Below are 15,452 nucleotides of genomic sequence, written 5' to 3'. Positions count from 1 at the left end.
CCCCACGCTATAGGGCGCTTGTACCCAGCACAAAGCAGACCTCCCAGCATGCTTGCAGGTTATGTACAGAGAATGCATTTTAATAGAGAGGGGACACCTGCTGCGAGCACGCCTTCGGGTTTCCCACCCCACACGGGTGCTGCTGCTGGCCTCCAGCTCAAGGCAGCCCTTCGGGGTGCCACTGGAGAGGAACAAGAGAGCCCGAAGCACCTCAAAGTGCTGCTCGTGAGGTCTCCAAGCACTCACTGCACACGATTCCTGAGGGGGATCTCAGGGCCAGGCTGGCGTCAGCCTGCCCGTGTCTACCAGGGCAGGCGAGACGCTGGGGACAGGCGCTGAGAAGAGGATGCTTGAAGCAACTCGTTTAGGGGAAAAAAAAAAAAAAAAGGAGAACTGAAAGCTCCACGAAACTCTCACTAAGGAGAAAAATCAACATACTGAATTAGGGACTTTCTGAAGATCTTTTAAGGAAACATTACAGGGAAATTAATTCATTTTTCAGCTTTAAAAAGAAGCTTAAAAAACAAAAAAAAGAAAAAAGTCATGCTGCCCTTAGGACACCATTAAATACAAACTAGTATGAAAACCTGGGAACTTTGACTAAACTGAGATTATATTTCTTCGGGGTTGTTTTCCTCCCTGCCACAAGCACAACCCCCTTTCATTTCATTATGTCCTTAACTGACCCGCAGGACTGGAGGTGGATGACCTTCCCCTTCTTCTCCTCCTCCTCCTCCTCCTCCCAACCCATCACCCTCAGCCTTTCGCTGCTCCTCGCCTGCAGCGAGCACCCATCCAGCCACCCAGTGAGCCTGTCTTGGGCACGGATCCAGCCGGAAAAATGAATTACTTTTCTTGGTGGGGTGCATTTTCAAGTGGATGAAGATGATTCACCGCCGCAGATGCGCAGCTCCGCGTGCCAGCAGCGCGCAGCTGCTGCGGGGTCACTTTTAGCAACAGCCCGGACCGGGGCTGAATCGATCTGGCTGTGAAACACGACATCCTCACGCTGTTGAATCCCAAGTGTTGCAACACCACAATTCCCTGAATTCAATTAAAAATATGATCTTAAGGCCTGCATTAAAATAACCCTGAAGGCTCCAGCCGTGCTGAATGCTGCGCACTCACCTGCACGGCGCGCTGTGCTCCGGGAAGGGGCCAGGCTTTTGAGACAGTGCCCCTACTTCTAGGGCAGCAAAACACACGCATAATAGACGAGCATTTAACAATCCAATCCATCTTTATTTTGGTAGTACTTTCTGCTGGAAAATGGAAAACCTCAACTTTACAAATACAGCAGAATGGTGAAATAGGAAAAAAAAAAAAAAGTATTAAATAAACTGCAAATGATTCAAAGTGCCTGACTGTGACATCAGGAGTGTTACAAACGTGTTTAGACCCACAACCTGCTGTTTCCTGCTACCAGAACACTGGATGTCAGCTATGTTAGGGTTCACTCACTGCACAGGTGTTTTTAAATACAGGTTTTCTTGGTAACATGAACAAAATCAGACACATTAAATTCACTCGTATAAAAATACATCGTTATTAATAAGACCACAAAGTAAAGGCATCTTCAAAGTTCTGGATACACTGGCTAATTATTCATCACAACATCCCTCCAAAGCAGCTAAGGATCATTATACCTGGGAAAGGCAGCACGAAGAAAACTGGTTTGCCCCAATACCCGCAGCAAGCCCAAACCCCACGCTGCATCCTCTTCCAGGCGCTGTACCTCCTACAGCACGAACTGGGGCTCTGGTAGTATGGCCAGGATTTGGTACGTCGCTGACAACAGCTGAACAAAAGGACTTAATCTGCAGGAATAAAACCCTAGACTTCTTGGGGTATTCTAGTTTAATTTTGCATATTTTTTCCCTGTTCTGGCAGTTACAGACATCATCCGACACTTTGGAAGACTTTTTCTATAGCATACTATAATTCCGGAGATGTCTTGGGGTGGCACCTTATGCCACATTGAAACCCAAAGCCACAACACCAAAAAGATCCCACCCACGTACACAGTTAACTCAACGTGCCAGATCCTCTGTAGGGGTAGCTGCACGACTACAGCGCCACATCACCTGGGTTACACCGGGCTGAGGAACAGGAGAACCAAGCTGAGGAACGCCAGGTGCCAACAAAGTTTTCGTAGGGCCTGTTTGAAATGTTAAGACAATAAGCTATGTGAAATAGGATGATGTTACCCAGACAGAAATATCATTGTACAGAATTACCTTACGGCCTATTAAGTGAAAGGGACTAAAATTACAAAAGGGCAGCAATGGGGCTGCATGTGCAGAAGGGATGAACTCAGGTCACGGTCCTGGTGCTACCACAGCTCTTGGGCTCACAGCTTCACCGCAAAGCACAATCTGTACCCTCAGCTGCAGCCCGAGGGTACGGAGGAGGAAGCGAGAGTTGTACATCTCCCCGTGCTGGAGTGAGAAACGTTTCCATGATGACAAAGGAAAACAGGTTCGGGCTCTCAACGTGATGAAAAAACAGTATTACACAGACTATGTACAAACGGTTGGGCCACAGAAGTCGTCATTAACCCTCGGTTTCTGAATTTCCTCAAGAAAAGCAAAGGTATTTTCTAACTTTAACGTGAAGACGCACAATTGATATGACTTATGAAGCCAATGTTTTGATAAAAATGCATCACTAAATTTGCTCATTGCAGAACACAATGAACAGTCAACAATCTTTAATTTCACATATAAAACTAAAAAAGTGATGATAGCTTTGTGTAGAAAATAATATATTTTAAACATACATCTGTTGGATCTTGGGATAAAGAACTATGTATTCTTCTCTTCGTAGTGCTTCTATGCAAAGTAAAGGCACTATTCCTACGTGTGAGGTTGTGAATGTGATCTTATTCTTTTGGGTTTATGAAGGCGAATGAAAAACTGCCACGCTGGGACGAAGCACACTATGCTGAGCACACTATGGCATTACTTACTGCGATCACTACAAGGAAGGATTAGGAAATCGTGTTGCGTGTGCTTATGGATTCACCGCCAAGAATGGAAACAGCTAAAAGGGACTGTCTCCAGCCCAGCCGGCAGGATACATGCCGTCGCACCCCACAACAGAACTGGACTGTTTCTGACACAGACTAGAAACACATTTCTGCAAATCCCATAACTACACAGCTATGTCTTTGTACTTTCACCGAGCTGGGGCGGGGGGGGAGGGAAGCATCCACTTCTGTGTACCTTGTTTAACCCTACAGTGCATGCATTACACACAGCAGTGCCACCACGCCTGGCAGCACGAGCTAGCCACACCTGCCAGCCTGCAGCAGAAAGGACCACGAGTGCTGGCAAGTGCTGGGTCGTAGCTGTAAGTGAGCAGTTCCAGGCTGGCTGGACACCAAGCTAAGCCCGCGGGGTACTTCAGGACCCTGCCTGCAGTGAATACGGTTACACCGGAGCGATTTTTCCCCCCTCTCCAAAGCAGGTGCATCAACTAAGCGTGAGCAGGGATGGATTAGCCACAGGAACAGGACCTTGTGGGGACACGCACGGAGCCTCGCTGGGCAGACAGCGATGCCTGCAGGGGAAGGATGCTCCAGGGGGGCTGGCGTTGCCCAGATGCCCGGCTTGCAGCAAGGGCAGCCCAACCTCGGCACTGGCAGAGCACGGCGAGCAGCGGTACCGCTGGGGCAGGCACCAACTCCAGGAGATGCCCAAGTGTCCTGGCAGCGTCTGCTCACTCCATGCGAACCAGGAACCAAGCAGCAGAGGAGGAATGTCACAACTGGCAAAATAACGGTGGGGATCCTCACTGCTTCCACCACTACCGCAGCGGCATCGCTCAGGCCAGGATGCTCAGCGTTCCCAAATGCCGTTCTCCTTCCCTGCCCCAGTGCTGACGCTTTCCACGCTCACCCCTGGCAGCTCGGCCCCCCCAGCACGACATGGTGCAGGGGATCATCACTTGCACAAAGCACCAGCAGCTCGGCGAGCCGTCGGGATGGCGAGGGGCTCAGAAAATGACCCTGTCCTCCTGCGTCCTCTCCCACCACAGTGTGCTGTTCAGGGTGCCGAAGCTGCTGTCCTCCTCCTCCTGTTCCCTAGCAAGCTCCACAAAGACCTTGAAGGGACATAAAGGAGATGAATGTGCCAGGTTCCCTGGAGGAACTCGCTCAGTCACAACATAATTTATGGTAAAAGCCTTACAAATACAGAACATATTGCTGCAGATCCGAGTCGGAAGTTTTTAGTGTTTTGGATTTTTTCCTCTTTGCTCCTACCCTCCCACCTCAAAACAATGGGAAGGAAGCTGAACCAAATACGAGCTGAAAGCATTTGTCATCAGCAGTAACTAATCCAGATTAAGCAATAATAACCTTCAGTTTTATCCCCTTTTCATAAAAAAATAGCAATGCCTATCTTTCTAAGAAATCACAGTGATAGTTCCACTAATGCCACAATTATTTTTTTCTTTGTTCTAGCCAGCACAGCTGGCCTGACTTATTTTAAAATGAAAGGGGAAAAACGGGAATAAGGGGAACTGAAAGTCCCAATTCATGTTCTGGGGAAGTGCAGTCCCACTTTCCCAACACCAGAGAAGTCACCAGCGGAGCGGCCTCGGGCCCTCGGAGCTGGGCACCGAGCTCCAGCTGTGGGCACAGGGATGCCCGCAGGGATGCGCGGCTCAGGGGCAGCAGACATGAAGCGAATCTGCCCCAGACTGCTGTAGAAACACCATCCTGAAAACTTTAATGCCTCAGCCTGGCACAATTTACTTCCATGGAATGACATTTGCTTCAACATACCTGTTCCAGTGTTGCCTGAGAAAAGCTGTACTCCTCGATGTTAAACGTGTGTTTTACTGTTAAAAGAATTCAAGAGAAAGCATATTTAAGAATACTTCACTATCTGAGACAACTGGATTTAAAGCATTTAAGCTGGTACATGTGCTTACTGTTGACTTCACAAGAAACAGGGTTGGCAACAGCAATAGAAGAAAGGAAATTAAGTGGATTTTAAACACAAATGCAAAAGTGCCTCTGCACGTGGAATGAAGGGAAATGCATCAGCTGTGGAGACAGAAAGATTTCCGAACATGATGGGTGGCAAGTGCTTAGTTACCTTCTTCCAGCTTGGAAAAACAATGTGAAAGTGACTGTACGTCTTCTCTAGGAATTTTATACGCCAAGATAGAAGCAAAACTGAAACAATCAAAGCAAAAAAAATTAGCTTCAGGTAAAAAGCAAAAATACAAATATCCAAGTGAACAAAATTAAATCATTTACTAAAGACTACTCCAGGCATTTTGATGAGTTGTCCACACACAAGAAAAGAGGGACGATCCAGCTCCAGGAGAGCAGAGGGGTTATAACCAGTCTGGGAGCACCCTGGTCGGAATGCTTCAGCTGAAAGTCACCTGGGACTGCTCGGTGCTTTTTATGCCCTTCAGCTGAGAGTCAAGCATTTATATTCTACCTACAAAGTGACACACAAAAACTCCTGCCAGGGCTTAAACGATGAAGTTTTGCCCTTCACACCAGCTCTGACAGAGGTCACGCTGCACCCAGCACTCCAGAAGAGGGACCTGCTTTACCCTGCACACGGGCTTGTGAAAAACAAACTCTCCTCCAAATCTCCCCCATGGGAGGGATGTGCCTTATGCAATGCCTGCAGTGCTCTTTCCGACATCCTCACCAGCAGTCACCAGGAATTCAAAGCTGCTGGGGGAAAGCCAACCAACCCACCCTCAAACCCAAGGTCCCCACAGTTCAACCAAGTGTTTCCAGCTAAGGGCAGGGATTCAGTGCCTCAGAATTTACCCCGTTTCCAGGATGACAGAGAAGGAAGCCAGCACGCAACAGTTATGCAGAAATCTGTTTTTGTTTCTGCTGTGCCACTTTTGCACACATGATTCAGATGCTTGGCCCTGGTCGGTGGCACGAGCACTTCGGGTTTGCTGACTTGCAAAACTTTTTTTTTTTTTTAAGCTGTATGGGAATTTTTTTTTGTCAATGTTAGCATTATGGCATTCCTTACTCATTACCAATGAGCTGCTGAGAAATCAGAGACTTGTATTAATCTCAATGTTTTCTGTTTATTTGTTAAACATCACCTTTCCTGACGATTTGCGTTTGGGAAGATGTGCAGGATCTGCCTCTGCAGATACTCCAGCTGCTGTACATCAGGTGTTTCCTTTAATTTCATTTCCAAGAAGTATCCTCTGCCAAATTTACTCTTCAGGTGTTGAACAGTGCCTATACACCTGCCAATTGCAGAGAGAGAAAGGGCGGTACACGCTTTACTCCACACTCAAAAAGCAGACTAACATCTAACAGCCCCTTTCCATACACTTAATTTTGCTCCAGGTTGAGACAATTGTTGCCTGCATTTTTAGAGCAACGCTCCGTGGCCAGCAGGTGCCCCACCGCCCCCCGCCAGCAGTACCTGAGCTGCCCAGCCACCAGGATGGCCACGCGGTCGCACACAGCATCCGCCTCCTCCATGTAGTGCGTGGTCAGGATAGCCGCTCGCTCCTTGTTTTTAAAGGCTGCTCGAATTGCCCGCCTGCAAAACAGGAAAAAATGAATCCCCAGCCAGAACACTACTGAAGCAACAGCAAAAAAAAAAACAAACAAAAAACTGGGCATAAAATGTTAGGAAGATACCGGGAGGGGAATCAATAAATAACGCTTCTGTGAAAGAAAACCAAATTCAGTCTTCGTTTCCTTTTGTTAACTGAGGTTTTACAACTGTGTAGGTTAAAGACAGCTGAATGTCGGTATTTTGCGGAGAGCTGCACAGGCAGACTGTCCCGACACCAAGTGACCATGCGTTGCACGTTACGTTTCTTCTCTCCCGTTAGGTGTGTAGTGACTCCCAGCAGCCCGGGGCTCGTTTGTGGACTAACAGCAGAGCAAGGTGCCCCACCGAGCTCCCTTGGGTTTGGCACGGAACAGTAACCTTGGGTTAGCGGGAAAAGAGCACCGCGATGCTCAAACCCCTTTTATTTTATGGATCAATACTTTCCCCACAGCAACAATTGAACTTTTTTTTTTTTTAAAAAGATGATTCAAATCTCATACTCCTTGCATTCCTTCACTTTGAAGAATTCTTTCTCCCAGCTTCCACGTTCTTCACCCTGTCCAGGAGAGGACGCAGTGGGCGTGCATCCTGCCCCCAGCTGGTAGCTCCAGCAGCGATGGGGCTGCTCCCCAAACAGGACCAATTCCCGAGCAGAGAGGAGCCCCCTGCCAGCACGGCACTCACCACATGTGCTGCTTGGCTTTGGGGTCCATGCCGGTGGAGGGCTCGTCCAGCAGCGTCACCCGCGGGCTGCCCAGCATGCTCAGGGCGAAGCAGAGCTGAAAGGAGGGCAAAGGAGCTGGGTAACGACACGATGCCTCCCGCAAGCAGCCGCCACGGCAGCTTTAGGAGCTCGTCCATACCTTGCGTTTCAGCCCGACTCCCAGCTTCTTTGTTGTCTTCTGCAGGTGGTCTTTTAAATCCAGGGCACTTGAGATGCTGTGGAAAGAGAACTGCAGGTGAAAAGCCCAGGTAATGCAGAGTGCGATGGTTCAGTTTTCCTCTCATCATACTAGAAGCAACCAGTCCCATTTAAAGAACTCAATTACAAATATTTGTACAGAAAAAGCAAAGCAATTGGCAGCATCAGAGCTGGGCACTGCTGTCCGTCACAGGCCCCGTGTCCCCCAGTGGAGCCTGCGATGACAACCCAGACATGGCTCCAAGCCCTGGCCACCCCATCCTCGCAACCCCTGCCAAGGTTGTCACTGGCATTTCGCAGTTTTTAAAAAATAATAAAATACAAAAAACAATTGAATTTTGTGCGGTTGAATCTTTATCTCCTAAGCTACAAACTAAAACTTGACGAATTTGCTAAAATGATCTGATCATAAACTTGAATGAAAAAAATACCGTTAGAAAAAAGTGAGAAAAAAAAAAGCAGTTAAAACCTCAAATGTTTCTATAATAAACTACTTACCGTTTTACAACTTCCTTAACATCAGTCTGACTCATTCCTTTGATAGCACCATAAATTTCAAAATGTTCCTGCAGTGTAATATCTGGCCACAGTGGATTAGTTTGAGGACAGTACCCCACAAATTTAACCGAGTCATCGTCGCTGTTCACTCCCGAAGAACAATCTCCCATCAGAACCTGCAGGAGAAGTGTAACAGCTTCAGTCGATAATATCGTCAGTTTTAGAACTGGTTTTGTTAAAGAGCTAGCAAAAGACAGTCAGGAAGGGCAGCAGTAATGACAAATGTTAAACATGGATTCACTTTCTATTTGGTTTGTAGGAAGGATATACCTGCCCGCTGGTCGGCTCAACCTCTCCAACAAGCATGTTAATTAACGTGCTCTTCCCAGCTCCGTTGGGTCCTAATAATCCCAGTATTTCTCCTAAGGGCAGGACAACACACAAAACACTGCCTGTGAGGTCAGACAAATTAATTCACAAAACCAAGAGTCATTTTTGTAACTGAAGCAGCTCAACAGCAAACGATCCAACTCGAACCTTTCCTCACGCAGAGAGAGACGTGTTTCGTTGCCACTTTCTTTATTCTCCTCCCCAGACGGAACTCCTTCCTCTCGTCGTACTCCTTGTGCAGGCTGCTGACCACGATCGCTGGCATCTACGAAAGGAGAGAGGTAGGAGCAGCGATGCTCTGCCACGCTCTGCACGGGAACCATGTCCCCAGGACCCGTGGTGGGAGCAGCCCCCAGCAGCTCCAGCAGCCCCTGAATTCGGGGTTTGGGACTGCAGCGTTACCTCCTCAGCGTTGGGGTTGCTCAGCGCTTCCTTCACCCGCAGCCTCTCCGCCTTCACATCTTCATCCTCGTTCTCGTCGCGCGGGGCATCCGGCAGCTTCCACGTTTTGACTTTTGTGAAGCATTTTCTAAGGGGGAGAAAACAGCACGAGGCCTGCGCTCGGCATTCCGGTGAAGCAAAGCTTCCTGAGAAATCAATCCAGATTTGCTCTCCGAGTTGATACAGAAAGCTTTCGCGCTTGCCAAACCTCGGAGTAATGTGTTTATGCTGCGCATCCGAGAAGCCCCGAAAGAGTTGAAGGAGCTGTCAATGCTTGCAATTATGCCATTTTAACGCTGAGCTCTTTGTTAGAGCATACATCTCTGATCATGCGGTGGGAAGGGAAGTTCACAGCTGCATAGCAAGCAGCAGCTCTGCTTCGCTGGGGGCAAGTCACTGCTGCCCCTGCGGTGCTGCTCGCCCTCCCGCTGGTGGGCACTCACAGCTGTGCTCCCAGTCATGCATTATCAGAAGAGACATCAAAATCCCCATATTAACCTTAGCTTTATATAGATTGTCCTCAAAATTTTTTATTTTGAACAAAGATAACTTAAAAGTAAGCTAAAGCTGTATTTCTGCACTTATTGAATTTCAGGTAACTGAAATTAAGAGAACAAATTCTTTAGACACTTGGGAGGAGATATAACACAGCTATATTTCTGCAGTATCCCCCATAACTGTATGCTACATATTCCAGTTCAACCACCTGCATGATTTTTAAGAACTGCTTCCTTGGACTTACTCCTTTTAAAAATTCTGCTTAACAGAGAAACACACCTGAAAAATGGATCCTCTCGAATTGTCCTCCCCCCATTCTTCACCTCAAAACATCGCAGCAGGAAGAGCCACACGACACACTGCAAATAGGGCTAAAAACAAACAGAAATTGTTTGTCAGAGCACTGCTAGCCCTCCGGGGATGGAGATCCTACAGGTGACCCTATAGGCAGCCCCACCGGTGTGACGAGTGGCGAGAAGCACCAGTTCTTCACCACCACAGAAATGCTGATGGCTCTGAGAAGATGAAATATATCCTTAAGTCCCTGCTTTAGCCACAAACTGCTGGCAGTGAAGAGAAAAGTCTGCTTTGATTTAATGGCAATTGCTTGGCTTCTAGGAGAGAGACAGACTGTCCCCTGCTCTGGAGTTCGTCCTCCATCGGTATGGACTCCCATAATAATCAGGATTAATAACAGCACTGTTAATTACACTAGTGAAGCAGGAGATATTGAGTTGGTAGGCACAACAAGTTTTACTGATACTGTTCTGCTGCAACAGCCTGCAAAGCAGCAGACCCCACAGATGCTGAGCATGAGATCAATTTTTTACTAATGCAGATGCCCAAAAAGAAGGGGTGTCCCAGCAGGAGTTAGCAGTTTTCTATGGCAAATAATGATGCTTACAGCTATAACTGCCACCAGGAGCCTGTCCCATGGGTCGTGGTATTCTCCATTCTTCTGTTTGTCTGTCCATGAGACCTAACAATGCAAAAAAAAAAAAAAAAACTGTTTAAGGAAATAATTCCCTACCAGAGACTGCATATTCTGCATTGCACTTTATCCTGTGAGCTCTGTGCAGATCCCGATCAATGTGCCAAACTAGTCCAGCCCCACAGGCCGAGCAACACGTGGTTTTCCTTTCGATATTTAATGGCAGACTTGTTTCTTTCCTCGTGTTACACCTGCAACACTCTGCTTGCAGGAAAAAGGTGACTTTTCGCCAGCAGCTGCCCTTCTTCATGCATTAACTGGCTACTGACGGCACTACCCAGGTCCCAGTCACATCTTTAAAGGTGCCCACCCAATTCCAGCCATTTGCAAGCACTCTGGAGAGCATCTCCTTTGTGCCCTTACCTTTATAAAACAGATCAGACAGCCAATAAGGGAATAGATGGGAATGAAGATAGAGAAGACATAATGCAGGGTGGTGGTCACTGTGTAAAAATCCAGAAAAAAGGCCACTTCGGTGACAACCGTACACAGCAAAGCTGCCTATACAAAAGAAAGGAAAAAAAACCACATTTTCATTCAATTCTGACTCTAAAAGTGTAAGTTACTTAATTTGAGGCACATTTCTAAAGCTTCTGGCATTTAGTATATGTCAGTAATAAAGAAACATTGGTAAATGTTTGATTTCCTGTGCATTAAGGACACAGTGAAATGACCAGGCTGGAAAGGCCAGCGTGGCTTTGGAGAGAACCAGTCCTCCCAGTTAACCAAAGCTGAGGGAAAGTTACTCACCACTGAGAATATAAATGACCAAAATTCTTTTGTATTTTGGACTTTTTTAAATGTGAAGGAGACCACGTAAGTGAACAGCACAACTGACGGGACGTAGCCAATCAGGCAAAAAAGCTGCAAAGACAAGAAAGGATTCTCAGGAAGCATACAGCATGAACCCAGGCTTGAAATTTTTTTTTTTTTTGTGTGTGTATCAGCTGTGATTATCCTAGGGTGGTACATGACTCTGGATACAGTGTATGTCATTAAATACAAAAATAAATGCATGGATAGGAACCCCCTTAAATGAAGCTCCATGATTACTGTATTTCCTCTTGCTTTTATTTAAAAGAAAAAAAAACACAAAAAAATACAGGCTCCCATAAATATCTACCTGAATATTTTATCAAATATATTAGGAATTCCACCATCAACCTTAGCATTTTTGCAACAATTAGAACAAGGGATGGATGTGCCACTAACAGATCAGCCCTGCAGCACAATGGTCACACCCCAAACCTGATTAGCACACAGCTACCAATTCTGGGAAAGAAACTGGGAAAATCCGATTCTTCTCAATTACAGCCGAGATCTCAGAAAAGCCAGCTCCGACTATAAAAGATACGACGACTTGTAGCCTCCTCAATTTATTCATATGCTGCAATTCATTGCGGAGCTGGTCTGTGTTCAAAGTCACCGCAACCTTGTCATTAGCAGAGTGCCGATGCAAGCGGCGCAATTATCAAATGGCAGCAACAGTGCAGAACAAATTGAGCAAAGAATGACAGTGCATTTCCTTGGAAGGTTCTGGTAATTTAAAGCTCTTTTTATTCTGGTTCTCAGTTAAATCCTAAATACACATATATATATATTTTTTTTTTTTCCAGGGGAAGAAGCAGTTTTGCCTTTGGTGCATTCAGGCTGGTGACTTTGCACAGGGAACCCTGATCAGGCATTTTCTGTATATATTGTTTTGGAGAACTCTGCTGAACCATCTAAGAAAAACAAATGCTTGTGGAAAATAACAGAACCAAAACCTCACACCCCTGTGTGCCCTCAGGTCCCCACCACACTCACCACAGCCATGAACTTGCCGACGTAGAAATAGATGCCGTAGTGGAAGGCAAAGAGGCTGCCTATCATCAGGACGAGGATGGAGAAGAACAGTGGGAGGTCAACGACAGCCTGGCCCACCCAGTAAGCAGACGGATAAAGCCCCGCTATCTTCAGCTGTGTGTATGCTTTGATCTGCAATGGGAAAAGAAAATGCCCACGATGGTCATCTGCAGTGGTACATGGGTGGGCTCCCATTTCTTGCTACAACTCACCACTTTTACACAGACACTATCAGAGCATGTTGCCCACTTGTTGCTGATCCTACCTGCCAAAGTACGTAACATTTCCACGAAAAGCAAAAGGGCTTTTCTGAAACCTGCTCTACCCAATGCCACCAACGCCGGAGTCACACCTGCTTTGCTCTGGCTGCCCTGTGCCTTGCAAGGCAAAGGATACTACTTAAAACACCTCTGAAGATCTTTCCAAAAAATCCCAAGGTTTTCAAGATCTCCTGTGTCTACGAATCCACACCCAGAAGTTTACCTTATGGTTTTCTGCATTCTCCATGGCAAAATAGGGTGGCATGCCCGTGACAATGATTCCCAGTAGCACAGCTTCGAAATAGATCTCTAGTTTGAAAACAGTGTCTGGAAGATCCTGAAATACACATCACATTTGTTCAATACCAGAACATGTGCGGGAAAAAAATGCATTTATGATTGGAACATAACTGCAAGTGCAAAAGCATGAGTTCTTGAGCCCACCCTAGCACCAGCTCTGCTGTCTGCCATGAGCTCTCCCCAGCCCTGCTCACCTGGATGAAGGGGTTGCTCCAGATCTGAATGCTCTCGCTTACGTTCAGAGTGCGCAGCAGTAGGTTGCTGACAATATTCATCAAAACTGGCACGGAATGCACCATGGTACTGTTGAATACGATTGTGAAAACATAGTTCTGGAAAGAAAAGTATTTGTTACATTAATTAGTCTGCCTGAAGGGTAACGCCCTGAAAGGGCTCTCCTGTGGGCTTAATTAAACCTGAACAATGGTAAAAAAATCTCTGCACGACAGAGGATGCTTTGCAGGAAGCTCTGTGCTGCTCAGAGTGGTTAGAACACAAAACCTAATTCAATAATACAGTCATGCTCATAGAGAACAAATTATTTGGAATAAATCCTCAAAATGTTTATGCAACTGTTACACTGTGACAAGTGATGCTCCTGCCAATTACAGCCTGAAAAACAATACACAAGGAGCTGCACTCATAAGTTCTTGCTAATGCATTTTAAAAACAGACAAAAATTTACTTTAGCTAAGGACTGCACTGTCATGCCACTATTAGCGGTTGCAACAAATAAAAAAGGGAACAAGAGATAGAGCTGGCATACTGCAAAGCATTTCCTTTGTTGGAAATTAAATACAACCCCGATATTCAAGTCATCCTGACACTCCTTCAGTGACCATTGTGAAACGAATACTTCCAGTCCAAGATACTCATTTTTCTTTACACATGAGAGCACCATGGAATTATACTTCTGTCAAATTGTGTAATTCAGCCAGGGCAAGTAAGAACTAAGTTCATATGCCAGGTCTCTTGTGAAGTAAAATATTTCTCTTGGCTTTTTGTGTGTTTGTGAGGAAAGAAGAGGAATGGAAGTTTTATTAACCTACCATAATTATCATTATGAAAGAATGAATTTATTTTGAGCATATTTCCATTCTGTTAATATAAGTCCTCTTTGCAGGCCTCTTGCATAAGCAATATTATATGACATTATTTGATTATATAATTCAATGCTTTAGACATTTAAAAAATTGATCTCCTTATTGAAAACAACCCAGAGCCTCAATACACAGAGTGGTCCCCAAATGTTCACACAAACAGCAGAGATGAGATTTCAACCCTATCACCTCAAGTGAATGATTAGCATCAACCTCATCAGGCTCACCCTGAGCGTGCCTTTCAGGACACAGCAACAAAACCAGCCCCTGGCCAGCTGCTCTGGGATATGACCGAACAGGTCTGTCTGTCTGTCTGTCTCACCTGTCTGGATTCAAGGTCGAACACATTTAAACCTGCACTGTGAGGGGCAGCTGAAACGTAGTCGCTGTCATTGAACATCTCCACCAGTACGTTCATGCTCCCAAGAGAGTGGACAATGTCATCAATATCTGAGTCTGGTGAGAGAGAGGAAAAAAGACATCACCAGCTTGCAGTATTTTACATAAAATTATTGATGCTTTTTCAAGTCAGCAGTGGTGCAGTCTTCTCCCTGATGTGACCCTACGATAGCGACCACCCTTTCATTACACATGCACGCTAAAGAGAGTCCTCTGCTGTTCTGAGCACCGCAGATGTTTTTGTCTCTGCTTCCCCCGCCACAGCCTCCCCAGAGCTCAGGAAACACTCGGTTATTTTATACCATTAAGTCGCACAGGCCAAATGCAACAGTTGGAAGCAGAGGTGCCAAGGAGCATCATCAGGTTACCCAGCGTTTCAGCTGCACAGGGAATTAGCTAACAGACAAAAATCGGAGGCACTTTGATGCAGTATCTGGAGGACTGAAGGCGTATTATGTACAAATTCCCGAGAGCTCAAAAAGATGTTTATTCCTACTGCCCAGATTGCTGCTGCTAGCCACTCTTAAAACATCTCCAGTTGAAACAGAAAGGACCTTTACAAAGCGCTTCGTAGCAGGATTTTAACGTTGATGTATCCAAGTGTCTCTGTGCCCAGCTCCGTCACACGGATCGTCTTTGTGTAGGGAGCACAGCACCACCACACACGGGAGGAGAAGGGAGATCTCTGAAGTGAACCCTACGACACGGAGGATTATCACTCTCTACCGTGTCTGGCCACTTAGAACTGCTTGATTTGGATTCACTTCAACGAAAGTCGTTCCGAACCCAAAAAGTTGCACCCGCCACCTTCCCCCCCCTCATCCTGCACCTTCCCCTCCCTGCCCCAGGGGATGCAGCAGCCAGCAGCCAGCCCTGCAGAGCTCCTTCCCTCTCCTACCTGTGGAGTTCTGCAGCAGCAGCCGACTCCTGTACTTGTGATATTCCTCCCCGGGCTTCAGCAAGTACAAATCCGGGGAGAGTCTGACAGGAGCTATTGAATTTTTGATGTAGTGGTGCGTGAGGAACAACAAAATCTGAACTACAAGGAAAATCAGAAAAAGCAACAACCTGAAAGAAAGAAAAGGTTCGGTTTTATTGAAATTCAGCAAACGCAGGCCCAGTTTATGTGCACGTCAGTTAAAACAACATCTCCCCCACTTCAAAAATGCAGCTATTCAACAGCAATGAATAGCCTCACACTTGGTTATGTTTAAATGTAACTACAAACAATAAATAAATCTC

At 46.3% G+C, this 15,452-nt stretch overlaps 1 protein-coding gene across 1 annotated transcript in view; it reads right to left on the bottom strand.

Annotated features, from left to right (window-relative positions):
• Positions 1-1,221: 1,221 nt before the first annotated feature.
• ABCA5 (ATP binding cassette subfamily A member 5) overlaps positions 1,222-15,452 on the bottom strand; it is a 32,256-nt gene continuing 18,025 nt past the window's right edge. Inside the window, exons 21-40 of the mRNA XM_080560342.1 lie at positions 15,109-15,278; positions 14,134-14,267; positions 12,906-13,043; positions 12,635-12,748; positions 12,113-12,283; positions 11,057-11,170; positions 10,670-10,807; positions 10,220-10,294; positions 9,595-9,686; positions 8,779-8,905; positions 8,524-8,641; positions 8,317-8,408; positions 7,987-8,162; positions 7,430-7,505; positions 7,251-7,345; positions 6,429-6,548; positions 6,097-6,246; positions 5,106-5,185; positions 4,790-4,845; positions 1,222-4,104 (exon numbers count right to left, since the gene is read on the bottom strand). Coding sequence (XP_080416468.1) covers positions 3,997-4,104; positions 4,790-4,845; positions 5,106-5,185; positions 6,097-6,246; positions 6,429-6,548; positions 7,251-7,345; positions 7,430-7,505; positions 7,987-8,162; positions 8,317-8,408; positions 8,524-8,641; positions 8,779-8,905; positions 9,595-9,686; positions 10,220-10,294; positions 10,670-10,807; positions 11,057-11,170; positions 12,113-12,283; positions 12,635-12,748; positions 12,906-13,043; positions 14,134-14,267; positions 15,109-15,278 — 2,344 coding nt within the window. The 3' untranslated portion in view covers positions 1,222-3,996. The remainder of the gene's footprint in view (positions 4,105-4,789; positions 4,846-5,105; positions 5,186-6,096; positions 6,247-6,428; positions 6,549-7,250; positions 7,346-7,429; positions 7,506-7,986; positions 8,163-8,316; positions 8,409-8,523; positions 8,642-8,778; positions 8,906-9,594; positions 9,687-10,219; positions 10,295-10,669; positions 10,808-11,056; positions 11,171-12,112; positions 12,284-12,634; positions 12,749-12,905; positions 13,044-14,133; positions 14,268-15,108; positions 15,279-15,452) is intronic.

Source organism: Anser brachyrhynchus (assembly GCF_964034855.1).
Source record: "Anser brachyrhynchus genome assembly, chromosome: 18".
Classification (NCBI taxonomy): Eukaryota; Metazoa; Chordata; class Aves; order Anseriformes; family Anatidae; genus Anser; species Anser brachyrhynchus.
This window is presented reverse-complemented; position numbering and strand designations above follow the sequence as displayed.